At 36.3% G+C, this 15,874-nt stretch overlaps 1 protein-coding gene across 2 annotated transcripts in view; it reads left to right on the top strand.

The window, feature by feature from the left end:
- RETREG1 (reticulophagy regulator 1) overlaps nt 1–15,874 on the top strand; it is a gene marked incomplete at its 5' end in the record, with an annotated part of 66,468 nt that overhangs the window by 43,836 nt on the left and 6,758 nt on the right. Inside the window, 4 exons of one of the 2 annotated variants that reach the window (XM_080339357.1) lie at nt 970–1,004; nt 13,052–13,178; nt 14,990–15,074; nt 15,602–15,739. In XM_080339357.1, the coding sequence (XP_080195483.1) occupies nt 970–1,004; nt 13,052–13,178; nt 14,990–15,074; nt 15,602–15,739 (385 nt within the window). Of the gene's footprint in view, nt 1–969; nt 1,005–13,051; nt 13,179–14,989; nt 15,075–15,601; nt 15,740–15,874 lie in introns of those variants that run through there. The other variant, XM_080339356.1, reaches the window with a different exon arrangement.

Raw genomic sequence — 15,874 nt, 5'->3', positions numbered from 1 at the left:
GGCTGTGCAACAGAGTTTCATCAGCACAGATAAGGTTGCTGGGGTGTTGAAAATTAATAGAGATGTAGCTGCTGTGGCTGGAGTGACAGAATCCTTGTCATGCACACAGCAAAAAGCAGTATGAGGAAAGTGAATTTGTCAATTCACTTCAGGTTGTTCACAGAGGCATTAGAAGAGTTTTGGCAGAAAACCTCCTGCTGTTGGCATACTTTCATTTTGAGGACTGCTTCAGTAGAATTTGCTGATACCCCAATGACAGCTGAGACTGCTGGTGGCAGGCAAGCTTGGAATTGGAACTTAAAGTGCATTAATCTTCATTGAAAACTTGTTTTCCTATTCCTTATTTGAAAAGAATTGCTAAGTTTTTATGTCTGAATTTAGTCAATGGTGAAGACTTTTGCTTTTCTGACAGTTCGTGACTGACACTTTGTGGGGAGGTAAAAAAAGGATATTTTTACAGTTGCAGTAAGCTCTTTGCTCTTTTATTTTTAAGTGTGTTACTTCACAGTTTGTGTCATTTGGCTTCCTATCATTTTGGCTGCTGCTCACTTAGACCTGAGGAAAATGGGAGACATTGAGAAAGACTGCCAGTGGAAGCAGAAAAATAAAATGTACTAACTGGTGGTGAATCTCCCTCACATGACTAGAGGAAAAAAACCAAGCCAACGCAGAACTGTTTTGCTTTTGGCTGTGCTACCAAACACCCTGTCATAGTGTGTGAGGTGAGTCACGACCTGTTTATTTATAGCCTCGGCCAATCAAAGCCAAACGCTCTGAACTTCATTCAAGACCAGCGGGCACTTAGGATGTCCTGTAAACATTTGCTCTCCGAGCAAGGAGCGCTCTTCTCTGCGGCGAACAGGACAGTGACCCAGGTGGTCGCTTCCAAAACACAAAACAGATAGAAGATCGTTGCCTGGATTATCCAGATTGGTAGAGAGAGAAAGAAAATTCCCTTTTCCATCTGAAATGCCAGACAGTGAAGATCTGGGACAAGATGAAAGGTACTGTACGTTGATTCTGATGGGCTTCTGCAGCGCGGGACGGACTGAGGCTTTGTGTGATTAATCTGTGTGTGCTCCTGAGTTCTCAGCCTAAAATCAGTTTGCTCTGTGTTATAACAGATCATCTAATTCCTGAGGGGTTTGCCTGTAATGTTAACCTAAGGCTTCTTGGGAGAGAAGTATTAAATCTTAATGTCTGCATAGAGGTTAAATAGTACATCTCTGAGGTGTTTCTTAAGCTAAAGCTGAAGGGGGAAAAAATACTGGGTGGTTTCTACCTGGTCACTTTTCCCGGCTGTGGGACAACTTACAAGCCTGAAAATGTCAGAGAGACACATAGTTTAGTCGGAGCCACGTTACTGACAGAACCATAACTCATTACTGTGAGATAGGGCACTGTGTCCCTTTGAGGTATGCCTGTCTTTCTGAAGTTCAACTTTTATCTTAAGTAGCTTACAAAACCTATGGTCAGCACACTAAGCAAGCAGTTGGATCTAAATAACAATTGAAGAAATACTGTTTTCTCAAATATGATCCAGCACATTCTTGTGAAATAAATGCACTAATTTAAATTTAGATAACTAGACAGATTTTTTTCTTAAAAGTAGATGTTATTGATATTTGGTTATGACAGAGTTTATAATTTACATTTCCTCAAGTCCACATGGTCTTTCCATAATTGTGATTTTTACTGTCTTGATGCTAATCAAAACGTTGGCTCTAAAATGCTGATTATAAAATATTTGATATGGAAAAAAATCATGTGTGTGGAAATAGAATTTCTTCTTTTTGAAGTTAGTTAACAAGATGACAGAATATAGAGGCAAATTTAAGAAATTACAAGAATCAGAAGCGGGCATTTCATTATGGGTTGGGATTTGGTTTTTCTTCTAGTTAGATTTAAATTTGAACATTTATGTGGATTTTTTCAAATATGCGTGTCAATGTGGTGGTATAAGGTAGATGAAATACAAAGACATTTCAGGTTGTCTATTGTAGATCAGAATATTCAGGTATGGTCACCTTGTTGGAGTGACTGTGGGTGAGTGGGTCCCCAGGTGGCATAATTGGGTCTCTGCAAGGGTGGGGTCATCTACGCATTTCCTTTTGCAGGGATCTAAGTTGTGCCCTATGTGTGACACAGATTAGTAGTACTAGGAGGTAGCATTTTTTCTTTTTTTAAATTTTTTCTTTTAAAGAAATGCTGACTCATTACTACTAGCCATCAAGATCATAAGGTTTAAGATCATAATGACTTTTTCTTTCTTTTGAATCACTTTTATAAAGGTTATATCCTTCCTTGGAAATGTGTTTGTTTAGTTTTGTTTTGTTTTTTTAATCAAGATGGGAGAAAATTCTACCAGCTGAGAAGAAAAATAATTTGGGGGAAAAAAAAAAGGTCAAAATTCAGATTTGGGGAATAAAAAAGCAGCAGTATAAAAGAATGCAAAAAATACAAGATCTGTGATAGCTAAGTTCCTTTGTTCACAGTTCTTCCTCTATAAAGGCTTGTAGCGAGCTTTGGCAGTAATAACTAGGCCTAAAATTCCAAGCCCTCTCTTGTTTATGAATCCAAGTCATTTGTTTGGTTTTTAAACAAAAAGGATCAATGTTTCTAAAGCAGTAGCCTGAAAAGGCATAGTAATAAATGAAAAAGCATCAGAATGTTTTCATCCAAGTTAAACAGGAGTGAGTAGAAGGGGAAGCTATGTGAGCTATACTGGAGTAATATGGGAACTGTACTGGAGCAATGCATTTTAGAATTGCAGAAGAAGAGATAGTAATGTGCATGCACAGATAATGAGGCAATTTTGAGCGTACACTGAGTCAAAGCTGTTTATATATATAATAAAAAAGCAGGGCAGTGGTATTTTTGTAGAAGCTGTAGAATGACATTTCTTCACTGCCTGGTCTAAGCACACTGTGCTTCTTATTTGTTCACTGACTGGTCAAAGCACACTGTGCTTCTTATAGCTCCTTCTCAGATGCAAACAAATAGCTCTTAGATCCTCTCCCTTCTTGAGTTCATGTCCTACTTCAGAAAATACGTAATATTGCATCACAAGTGTATTTCATGGAGTTTATAACATCATGGTTAAAGTTGTGGCATTGGTCAATAGTCTGTTAGTCATTCTGTGAATTTAAATATATGATAAGTAAATGATCAGGTGCACAAATACTTCTTAGTAAGGTGGGTAAAAAAGCTAAGAGTTGTGAAGATTAGGTACCCGCTCATATCTTGTGTTTTGTTTTGTCATATGATCCTGAGCAGTAGCAGATCAAGAACAGTGAGGAAAGATGTGGTCAAAGGTCAAGGATTGAAAACAGTTTAGCACAAGGAAAATATTTTCCCCTAGTAATTCTTTATCATCAGGTCCCCTATAGTTTTGGTGTAAGATGGTATCATTTATTAAAAAAAAAAAATTAAAAAATTGGCAGCTCATGAGGAACCTAATGATGGTCAAGAATGTATAAAAGATACTGTGAATAATCGGTCCCGAAGTGGTGGAAGCATCTGGCTGTAGGTGCTTCAAAGAGATACCGACGTGTAACTTCCTCTATCAGAACAATGTTGTTCTAATTGTTGTCACCTGCTTATTATTGAAAAGGATGGTGCACTAAACTGTTAGGCAGGAACCTTTTATGACTTGAATAAAAATGGTAGAGAAAGCTACATTATTTTGAACTAGGTTTTTTTTAAATACAGTCTTGCACTGCATGACCTTCATCAGTATGTGCTTGGACTTAGAAAAATGGAGATCCAGTTTAAAGTCAAATCTGTGTGTTATTTAATTACTCAAAGCACATTGATTTGTAATTATATACAAATATTTGTTTCTTCAAGCAGTATTAGTTAATAAAGTGGAACATATTTGATTTCCTTTTATGATTGAATTCAATGCACAAATGTAGGCGATGAGTGGTTAGCTCATGCCAGGAACTCTCAGTAATGCATCAAAGGAAGTGATCCCCTGCCCATACTAAATACATTAAAACCCATTGAAAAGAGTCAGGATGGAGTTTTGCACAGACAGATTTAAAGCCACCTTACACTGTTACACAAAAAGTCATTTACATGTTTATGTGGGTTGAAAGTGTTGTCTGGCACTTGAAAATCCAATTTTCCTTTTCTGTGCAGCTGCTCTGACTCAGGAATGCTCAGCTCATGCTTCCCAGGTGTTTGACTTTGAGAGGCCTTGAACCAGGAGTATCCCAGCTGAAGAATGGGGAGACTGAAGGAGGAAAATTAATTCAGTTTGTGAGAAAGGGTTAAAAGTATTGTCTTTGCAGGAGCAAAATAAATGTGAAAGAATTGCTTCCAACAGCTGGGCAGAGCTGTTTAAAGTTCTGTAAACAGAACTTCATGCTCCTGTTGGTAGAAACAGGACTTCCTTATCTTTCTGAACAAAAATATTGTAATATACATGTCTCTTTTGTATCACAAGTTTTTGTTACAAATGGGAAGCTGGCTTGGAAGATCCCGGCCTTTTGTTCTGTCTCGGTAAAAAGACAACAGCACATAGTAATAGCATTATAGTCTTTGCTAAACAGAAAGCAAATCTGTAATAGTATTTATGTGGTGCTGAAACACTCAATTTTCATGCAAAGCGACATTTAAGAAACATACGCTTATTGACTAAGTCATGACTTTGGACTAATAGCACTTGACTATCAGATCACATTTCGCGTTTTGAATGACCTCGAACAGCAGCAGCTGGTGTTCTCCTCAGGGGCGCTGGACAAGAGCAGCCGGGTCAGAGAAGGGGTTTCCCCTGGGAGCTGCCCTGTCAGTTTGCTTAGAAGAGTCTGTCTGGAAGAGCTGGACAATGAAATGCCTCAAAATTAGTTGGAGTATATTTTGTTTATTTTAGCAGGACTTTGAGCAAAAAGCAACAACCTTTAGAATGTTCTGCTGTGTCGGGGAACTTTTGTACTGGAATCATCTCCAAAAAGTTGGGAGTTAACCAGTTTGTATCTGATGAGCTAAAGAAAGACAATACAGCTCCATATTAAGCCTTTATAAGATGACTGATGTTATATTTGAGTAGAGGAAATGAACACATTCCTCCAAAATAAAATCCTGGTACTAATGGGTTGGTTTCTTTTGTTCAGGCTTTTTTAAGCAACCCATAGGACCAGATGAGTTCCGCTATCCCTTTGCAAAACACTGCAGTGTATTTTTATAACAACAGAGTTGCTTTCATTTTCAGAAGTTGATCCTTGACTAGTAATACAAGAAACAAATACCTTCATTTATGGGATTGATATTGTTTAGCAGAAACACCAGTGGTAAAATGTTCCCATATGAGTTGAAGAGAAGGAAATACCACTATGACTTTAGTTTAACACACTGTGCAAGAAGCGTATAGACTCAGGGATGAAAGGTTGATCATATTATGTTTTGTTGGAAGTTGTGTGTCCCGACCAGTTTGCCGTACAATCCACTGAGGAAAAAACACATCCAGCTTCATCAAATACCCCTTTTATTTCTTGACCAATAATATTTTTCAGTAATATTACTGTACAAGTAATATGTTTAAATCATCACAGTTAGGGTTAGGAGTTAGGATTTGGGGTTAGGGTTAGAGTTCAATAAAAAGCTGAAAAAAACATCTGATTTCCCAGCTTTTTATTGCACACCTTCCCCTGAAAGAAACAGTAACAGCAAATTGGAATGACTCACTGTTAATAAAAAGCACAAAATTCAAGTATCAGATGAAGATAGATGAGGTAAGAAAGAAAACACTTTAAAAGCTTGAAAAGCAATGTTGCATGGTATTAACAGAATTCATTTAGTTCTTAGAAATGATGTATTTGAACTACAGGAGAGATGATAATTAAAGGACATGTTTGGATTGGGAAATGTTGTAAGTTACTCTTTAAGGTTGATAACTACATTCTCCAGCTACAATTTAAAAATAAAATCTATCTAACTTTGTAAATCTTAGAGATTCCAGTTGTGCCCAAGGCTTGACATTGAAGGCATGTCAAATGTGATTTGTTAAAGAATGTTTGCCACAATATTATGTGGTGGTGAAAGCATAAACCTGTGCAGCACCTACAGATTAGCAAAGGGAAATAAATTGCATATGGATGTCTATAGGCTGGAGAGATTTCTATCAGAAAAGCTTTGTAGAGTTTGTAGCAAAGTGGTTGTAGATTAAGATTGTCCCTCAAGTTTGAGAACAGAGTGTATTTGTGGATGCTTCCTGTGTTCCTTGTCCTTTCAATGATGCAGCATCCTCCCATGGGGCTCTGAAGCAAGCAGGATTTTACATGGTGCCCCAGTGATTCATTTAAATTGCAAGTCTTGTTGACTTGGTCATAACCACATGACACAAATATAATTATTTTAGTATACTTAATGATTGCATAGCATCCAAAAGTAGCACAGGATAAAGCACAATTCTACATAATCACCTTTTAAATTAGCCACAAAGGTCATTAAGATGCTATGCTCTGAGTTCAGTGGTGCTTGCTATTGCATCTTTCCACGTAGTGCACATAACATACACAAGTTTGTTACATTGTGTTACAATAAGTCTAATCAATATTGTGTTGTTTTCTACTGCGCAGTTCAGTGATAGATTTTAGAGGTTTTGCTATTGGGACTTCAATATACTTATCTGCAAAATGTGCTTTTTATACTACTTTATATTTTGGAGAGAAAGAAGGATGGTTACTATCATTTTGAGTGTGTGGTCACCTAAAATTTAAATGTAAAAAGAAAAAAAAAAGTGTTTTTCATGAACTTTTTTTTCCTAAATACTATTTTGTATCTGTTCTCTCCCTACCTGAATAACTTAGAAGACAAATTAAAAAATATATATTTTGCATAGGTCTTCAGATATAAAAAAATATTTGTTTCAAGGAATGGTAACTGAATCATTATATTCACTCCCTTCTGCACTGTGGTGATTGCTCTCCTCACAGAAGAGACCTGTGAAATCTCTGCTGTTTGGGTTTTGCTAACAGTTTACACACTTGATTTTATTTAGTCAAGTTTCATGCTTAACTTCCTGGTTGCCTATGAGGTTTGTCCTTAGATATCCATACCTTGTACAGCTGTATCATTCTATAAACTCTAAATATTACTTTTTAAAAAGACTACAAAATAGCCACATTACCTATATTTTGATTTACATATCTTTGGGAGTATAACTTTCAGCTCTTCCACCTTAACTAATAAGTTCTAAGTTACCCTTAAAATTACAGAGTCTGCACAGGTTTCAAGCGTGTGTGGTTGCAGTTGGGAAATGGAGAAGGTTTAGAAGCTCTGTAATTACTAACTCTTTGTTTATGTAGGTGCAATCCTTCAGAATCCACCACATCATGGTGTACTTTGTCACTGCTGCAGTTCTGAGTAGCGTATCTACGTGAAGATACATATAAAACTGTGTACACATTATTTAAAAAATCCAGCACATCACGAAGAGATCTTTAAACCAGTAACATGAGAGCTACTGACCTTTACGAGAGAAATGTGACGGGGCTTTGCTTGAACAGATGTCTAGATACAAAATGAGAGCATGACACCATCAGTCATTTTTAGAGAATGTAATGCCACTGACTCTTCTGGCCAGAGTTTGTGACTGTGATGGGTTGAAGCATCTGGGCCAGGAGGGTGTTGTGGTTAGTTGGTTTGTGTTTGCTGTTTGCTGGTTTGGGGGGGTTTTGTTTTGTTTTTTGTTTTGTTTTGTTTTTGTTTGGCTTGTTTGCTTTTTCTTTGTTTTGGGGTGTGGGGTTTTTTTGGTTTTGGTTTTGGTTTTTTTTCAGCTACTAACATTTGGCCAGTTTTAGAAACGATGCTATAGGTAGTCAGAAGGATATGAATAATTAATTTTCTCTCTGAACACCTTCAGCCTTATTGACAGTAGTTCTAGAACAGAGGTGTAGTACTTTACATCAAACTCAGTATAAGTGATGGGAGCGTAGAATTTTATTCTTTCTAAATTGTGCATAAAACCCTTTGAGGGTGTTCAGAGAGAGCTGGCTGTTATATCATCAAAGAAGCACCTGGACAGGAGTTCAAAAAGCTGTTTTGGCAGGAAGTATAGAGTTCATATTTAAGTAATTTATTAAGGTACTGTAAGTAACTTCACTAATATTATGCTGAAATAGTTTATTTTCTTGGTCAACTGATATGATGCACTCCACGTTCATCATCTGCATCACTTCATGTATTGTTTTTTTTTCCCTTTTTGTCTCTAAATGTGATCATGGAAAAATAAATCCATCTGGAATGTGCATTATGTGTCTGTCAGCTTCTTATCTAATGCAAGCTTAAAGTTTATCTCTGTTTCTACAAGGGCATAACATAACCTCTCTATCTTTGCATATGTACAAATACACATTGCACTCCCTTTCATTCTCACTCCCCCTTCACCAGGGTCTCTGTTGCTGTCCCCCAGTTCCAACTCTCTGGCCTCGGAGTGGCTCTGGGGACAAGGGACAGATATTACCGGGGCTAGCAATTGTTGGGAGGTGTGAACAAGAGGAGGCAGCGTGTGCAAGATCAGCAAGATGACTTTCTTACACCACTAGTTATCCAATATCAGAATAAGATTTCAAAATAGTCCCTGGTGTTCCTGGTAAAATAGAAAAGTGTGGCTGTAGTAGAAGTGACAAAGGTGTCTCATGTTTTCTTGTGGCCTACAAGAAACTGCCAAGTATTCTTTCGCAGAACAAACAATAGGGAGTTTGTAGTGTTCTGAAGCAAACTTGCAATCCACTCTTCTTGCTTGGCTGTTTGTCAATGCACCACATGTGGACCACAGCACCAAAGCATTTCACAATACATTTTATCTGCACTGCAGCTCATACTTTCAACATATTTTAAAGTTGGCAAAAGAAAGCATTATTAACAACCGAGATAAGCAACTCCAGAGAACTTTTCCTGCCACTGTGCAATTTTTCTGTGTAATTTGCATGCTTGTTTTGAATTGTTCATAGTTATCCTGGTGTGCCTTATTGTATCTCCTTCTCTTTAAGCCATATTGTCTTTCTGTTGGTGGTTACCAATATGAAAATAGTTTGCATTATTATTGTAGTTTATGCTTTCATCTGCTCCCTCCCCCTCCATTTTTGCAATTAACTTGAAGTTAGTAAACCAAATATCTACAATTGTCCTATGTATTTCAACGCTCTATTTTGATAGTAGGCCTGAGGCCTATCCATTTTATCTCTTTGTGCTTCCACGAAATTCCACAGTGATTGTCAAAAATTTTAAATAAAGAATGGGAGTACAGTCTATAAAATGATGTTGTAATTCAGAATGCTGTCATAATAGTAGTTTTCAACCCTAGAATAAAGAAGCTGTTCTTAAAATACATATTATTAACGCTGCAGAATGGTTTACAAAAGCTGTAATGTAAGAGGAAATGACACTACTACAGTATTCTAAATACTGTAATAAAGTCAGGAGTAGGGCAATAATTTGAGTTTTGAACTTTAAGCAGTTTTACACTCTGGGTGAAATACTAGGGGTTTTTAAAGTGCTGTTCTGCGCTCCACGATGCATCTGTATGCTCTTTGTGTTCTGTACGATGTGGCTCCCAGACCTTGCTCTGATACTGATGTTGCTGTGTCACCACCTCGTGGTGAAGTTGCCGTACAGTAGTTGAATATAGGTCTAGAGAAAGATCAAGTTTCTCCATGTGTGTTTCACTAGACGTTTTAGACTAAATTATTCCCGACTTTTTCACAAAAGCGAAGCTGCTCAGACTGTATGTCTGAAAACAGGAGATGGTTAACCCCCATTATGTTAGGAAAGCTGGTTCCAAGTAATCCATGTGTCTGCAGTACAACAGAAGAAAATGGTGTGTAACATTCCCCTGTAGAATGAAAATGGATAACATATGTGGGAGGAAAAGACTTATTCCTGGCTTAGGTGTAAGTACGTAAAAATTCACAAATTTAAATGTGGGCAGCACTTGGACCAACGTCTACAATTCAGCATAAGCCTCAAATCCTCTTATCCTGTCAGAGCAAGAATTTGTAATTGTAAGAAAAAGGGGCTTTAGACCTTGCTGAATTGTATGTCAAACATGCTGTCAGAGGTTTGGCTGAAATGCAAGGTAAAGATTTTAAAGAAAACTTAAGTATAGTGTTCTTTTTCCTGAGACATTGGATTTGAAATTCCGAGTTCACTTTCCCTTTTTATCATCATTTGTACAATAGAAGTGACATATCTTTTGGGTTATACAACTGAAAAGTTATAAATGGAGATTTTTTTTTAGTTAGAAAACAAAATTAAATAGACATTAATATATATAGTTACCTATCATTTGCCTAGTTTTGTTATTAATATGTGACCAGAAATCTGAGGTGATAATGTGATCTCCAACTTTTCATTTGATGCTATAATGTAATAAGCAGTGCAGACTACATTGTTTTACTTGCTGTCATGATTCAGAGATCAAATCTTCTGCCTAATTTAAGCCACTTGACCCTTTTAATAACCATCCCACCAGTGCTATGTCACTATATCTTGCTTGCTGCCATGTGAGAGATCAGTTCGCTTTGAGTGCAGTATCAGCATGTAGCCCCAGCTCTGCAAAGAGAAGCAAGTCAGAAGTGTATCTTTTTAGGAAAAATCAATGTATCTCTTGTAGTCCAGTGCAGATGTACGTGTAAATCATTTCCAGAAGTCAAATCCATTTTCCTTCAACCATTATCTCCTTGGGCTGTGTAAGTAAACCAGTTGCTCCTGTTAGAAAGATCTGCATTGCCATTCTTGTTGCAAGTGGAATGTGAACTCATGGTCATTTAAACACATCAGTAAAAAATAACATGAGAAAGCAATTTTTTTAAAAGCACTTTTAAAAAAACACAGCTTCTGGTTTGTGGGTTCCTGAAAGTTTGTGAACTAATTCAAAGGAATCTACAAAATATTTGTGAAGAAAAATAAGCCTGTTTTGGCAGGATTAAATTTGCTGTATAGGAATCCACATTTGTTTTGAAAAATGTTAGGTATTAAGGAAATTAAAAGCAGTACTCTTATTTTAAATGTGCACCATTTTGTCTGTCATGAGAAGAAGCCTCCAAAGTAACACCTCAGCCAGGAGTCTTGATAGCTTGTGGACGTCAGGGCTGTTGTATGCGTGCATCGGTATTGCTAATGGTTCACAAAAATACAAACATACATTCAAAAATTTAAGATCTTCATGGCTCTCCTTGTATCAGGACATAAGAGACATAAACAACTTCATACCCTAAAACATAATGGTGCCTTATTAGTAAGAATGAACATTAAGTCATAGCTAACAAAATACAGTACAGCAAAGGTAGGTTATGTGTGTGTCCTCAGTAGAGAAGACAGACAAAAGCAACTACTAACCAGCTCTCAACTGAGAGAAATCTCAGCGCTCGTGATGGCTTTCAACTTTTACAATATGTGCCGATTAAAATGACTAGGCAATCAGTTGTTGAACAAGGATAATATTAACATGGAAGCTATAATTGCGACAGGTATTTTTACAAGTGATTATATTGTTTTTTTTGTCTTTTGTTCACTGCAAAAAAAAAAAAGTTATTCTTAATATTATGGCAAATGTTTCAGTATTACTTTGCACACTAAGTTCATACAGGGTAAAGTTTAAACAGCAAAAATCTCATCAGTCACTGATATTTGCTAAAATTCAAGTTGTCTCAGGGAACTATCAGTGGGCACTTGCATTCTGAATATAAAGAACTGCTAATAGGGCCTTGTGGTGTTTTAGTAGATAAGTAAAGGAGTAATTATTTGGAAATATGAGTTGGCAGTTTGATCTGACAGTCTATATTCTTATTGCTGTACACTGACCCTTGTACATTCCCTTTTTATCATAGGGTAGGTTTTGATTTAATTTGATCCAACTGTGACAAAATGTTACTATTATTGCAGTGATGTATTGGACATTTAATGGATTATGTATCCAAGTGACTATGAGATTGTTTATGGCTTACTTGCATTCACTGTGATCAAAAGTGTATGTACCTAGCACTGAATTATGCGAAAGATAGCTCTGTAAAAGTCATCTTCTGAATATTTACATCATGGTACATCCATACTTTGTACCAGTTTGATTTGACTTTGACTGGCATGTGTATGTTTTTCCTTTAATTTGTTTTTTTTCATAAAACATCTTTGTTGTACATGTTTTGTCTACTCCCAAAAGGTATATGATATGGTCATTTAAACAGTATCTTGTCTAAACTGATCAGCCCCGAATTAGATACATATGTGTTTTCATGTTTTTCAGCAAATTCTTTGGTACTGTCATAAGCTAAGCTTTAGGAACAGTCGTTTCAATATAATAGAAAAATAAAAATTCAGTAAGGAAACAAATGTTAACATTGACTGCAAAAGTAATTTCTTTTTTTCTAAGCTGGATAACAATCTCTTACAGATCATCAGACTTTGCAGAACAAGACAAAAAATAGAAAAGAAAAAGCGCAAGGATTATATGCCTGAAATTAAATGTATAGATATGTATGGCCATCCTGTGGAAATGAAAAGTACTGTGGTGTAATTTCTAGGAAAAAATAAGAAACAAGTTTAGGCTTGCTTAATTTATGTGGCAGCCATGCCTTGAACTCAGTGTTTTCTTATGGCCAGAGTAAATAAGCAGTAATTTATTTTGTAATTGGTTGTATGGACTGAGAATTGCTATTACTGAGCATGTGGGGAAACACTGGCCCAGGTTGTCCAGAGAGGTGGTAGATGCCCCCTCCCTGCAGACATTCCAGGCCAGGCTGGACGGGGCTCTGAACAACCTGATCTAGTTGAAGATGTCCCTGCTCATTGCAGGGGGCTGGATGAGATGAGCTTTGAAGGTCCCTTCTGACCCAAACTATTCTATGATTCTATGATTTTTATTTTTTTTTTAATTAGAAAGATAAAATTAGCCCAATATAAAATATGTGGAAACATAGGTTTCTGTAGCATAACAGCAGCCATTGGGTCACTGGAGGCTGTAGCTTTACAACATGATGTTTTCAAACAGTTTCAACTTTCATATGAGCTACAACCAAAGTTGTTGGGTATTTTTGTTTGTTTTACTCAGCTGGAAAGTCATCAGTTCCAGGCAAGACTACAGACCCAGAATAAATCAGTGCATTTCAGAAGCACTGACGAATTTATTTGTATTTCTTCAAGAAATGTCCCACTTCAAGGAACAAAACCCTGGCAAGGTAAGCACTCCCAAGTAAGCTTAACAGTTTGATATTGTTTAATAAAAAGGTGAGATAGATTCTTTTTATTTATTTATTTTTTTTTTAAGAGGGGGAAAAAAAGAGAATACATATTATGATACATTCAGACATGACTTTCTGCTTTTTCGTGTGCAGAACACAGGTTCAAGGCTGCAGCAAGGCTGCTCCCAGTAAAGTTTGTATCAGTACAGTTTCTCCCCCTACAGCTGCTGGAACCTCTCCAGTCGTTCTGTGGAAAGGAAATTTAAAACATCACAATTCAATACAAACTTGAAAAAAATGGAAAAGTACACAGTTCTTAAACATACACATTTTTCCAAGTAATTGTACTTTTCAGAAACAGCTGCACAAGTATTCAATGATAGAAGAGAATCCTTTGTGTTTTATTGTGCTACTTTTATACAGATACAGTTGTTTGCGGGTTTTTTTTACTGGAAAGACTGAGCTGGAGAACCCAGTTCATGAAGAGGCAAGCAAGAGTAATGTTCCTGCTTTCCTAATAGGGAAAAGATTATTATGTAGTTCCCGCAGAAAGTGAAGCAGCTTTTTTTTTCCAAATAAAAAATATAAATAATGCAGAAGTATATCATGGCAATAGTAGATTTAATTTCTATATGTGTATCGCTAATTACACACATTGGGAGGTTTTTTCCCCTCTTGATCTCAGTTAACTTTCTACAAAATCTTCAATGCAAAGAGGACCTTCAGAATTAGCAAATTGGAAGTATTCAGTACCATACTCATTTTTAGTTTAGACTGAAAATACAGATGAGCATCTAGACAAAATGCATTTCAAAGATGAATAAATTATACAAAAATAAGTTGCATGTTTAGGATATTAAGAGTTATATTTAAAAGAAGTAGGTGTATAATGAGGTAAGGAAATACCGTGTCAGTATACACAATCACATAATTTTGTCATGGAGTAATGTGACACACTAACTGTGTGTTAAGATATTATATATCTAATACTGATGTAGAAAAGCTAATTTTGAGAGGACATTTTCCTTTCTTTTCCCGATATCATTCTCTAAGCCATGTCATTATTTTACTGCTGTGATTACAAGCAAATTAGGCACTAATGCTGTGTGTGAAATTTCTTTGAATTAACCATTTTATTGCAATTCAAAAGCAAATGCGTTCTTTCTGTACACTTTCAACAGATCAGTTCTGTATTCAGCATTGTGCAGTTGTGAAGGATGCACTATATGTCTCGGTCACAGCAAAGAACAAATCTCAAGCTTTATATTGAAAATTCAGCTCAATCTTTTTGTTACGGGGATACTGGAGTAGCCTACAAGTGTGAAGAGAATGCTTGCCAGCATGTGAAAGAAAATGGTTTCATGAAGCAACACAGCAGGGGAGGGAACTGTTACTCAGAAGGATATTTTGCTTTTGCAAACGTGCATCAAGTGTGCATTGCAGTATTTCAGTTAGTAATCTGCATTTTTTCCTGCATATCAACTGTTTAGCCTTTTTTTGTGTAATGAAGTTGAATTAATTTCTAGTACTTCTAGCAATAACCATGAGCTCGTTAAACCTTTACAGTAAATGCATAAAAGTAGAATATCTTTATAATATAAGAGGGTGTACGCCCTAATTAGCCAAAATGGACTGTTTGATGCTTATTTGCACCAGATGTGTTAAAGTATTTCCTAATTTAACAAAAACAACTTCCGTTTTCCACTACATTCTAGATTTCGTTTAGCATGCGACGTTTTTCTTTTGCAAAACGATCTAAATATTTAAACAGTGGAAGTATTAATGGCCAATTTTGATGTTTTTGCCAGTTTTGCCTGCTAGTTTGCAGTGTATGTACATTTTTCACTGTCTTGGGAAGTTACATTCCTGGAGTTGTCCTCTCCTATGTCCTGCGTAAGTATAATCTCTTTTTCAATCTTGATTTATGTATGTGGTTTCTGTATAGAGAGTATTTCTTTATTTATAGACACACACATATGTATACACTTCTATATATATAGGTTCTGACAAGCGTTTTGTGTCATATGGAAGTCAGCTTACAGGTTTTTTCATCTTGATTCTGTCACAATGTTGCACAGTCATGTTTCTCAGGTAGAGATATCAAAATCAGACTAAATCAAGACAATGATAGATGATATAGTGATCATCAGTTGTGCCTTACTGGAAGTAAAAAAAGTGTCAGCTGATATTAATAGAGTGGTATTTTCCAAAACAAGTGGGAATGGCTCCTAGAAACTGAATTTGACATTAACAGTTTGTCTGACATGGGCATTTCAGAGTGCTTTTTTATGTAAAAGTCATTGCATTATGTAAAATTAATAGTTATATTACACTAATGCATTGTTTAGTCTTTATTGAGTAGCTTCTTATAAAGCAATTTTTCAATATGATTTCTCTCTCTGTCTTCATTTTTATCACAGTATTGTGTGCCTTTTTATGTCCCTTCCTTAAGTGCAATGAATTTGGACAGAAATTGTGCAACAAAATTAAGACTCTTCTGATGAAACTAGATTTTGGAATAGTGGAATATATCAACCAGAAGAAAAAAGAGAGATCTGGTGAGTAATTAAGTGTAGTCCCAAGTAATGAATTTCGGAATGCAGAGAAAATGTTATTCACCTTGCAGACAGTTTGGTTTGTCCTGTGAAGCCGTGTAAAGGTATTTCTTGCTTTGAGCCTTTCGTAGCTTCATA

This window comes from Nesoenas mayeri, assembly GCF_963082525.1.
Source record: "Nesoenas mayeri genome assembly, chromosome: 2".
In the NCBI taxonomy this organism is placed as follows: Eukaryota; Metazoa; Chordata; class Aves; order Columbiformes; family Columbidae; genus Nesoenas; species Nesoenas mayeri.
This window is presented reverse-complemented; position numbering and strand designations above follow the sequence as displayed.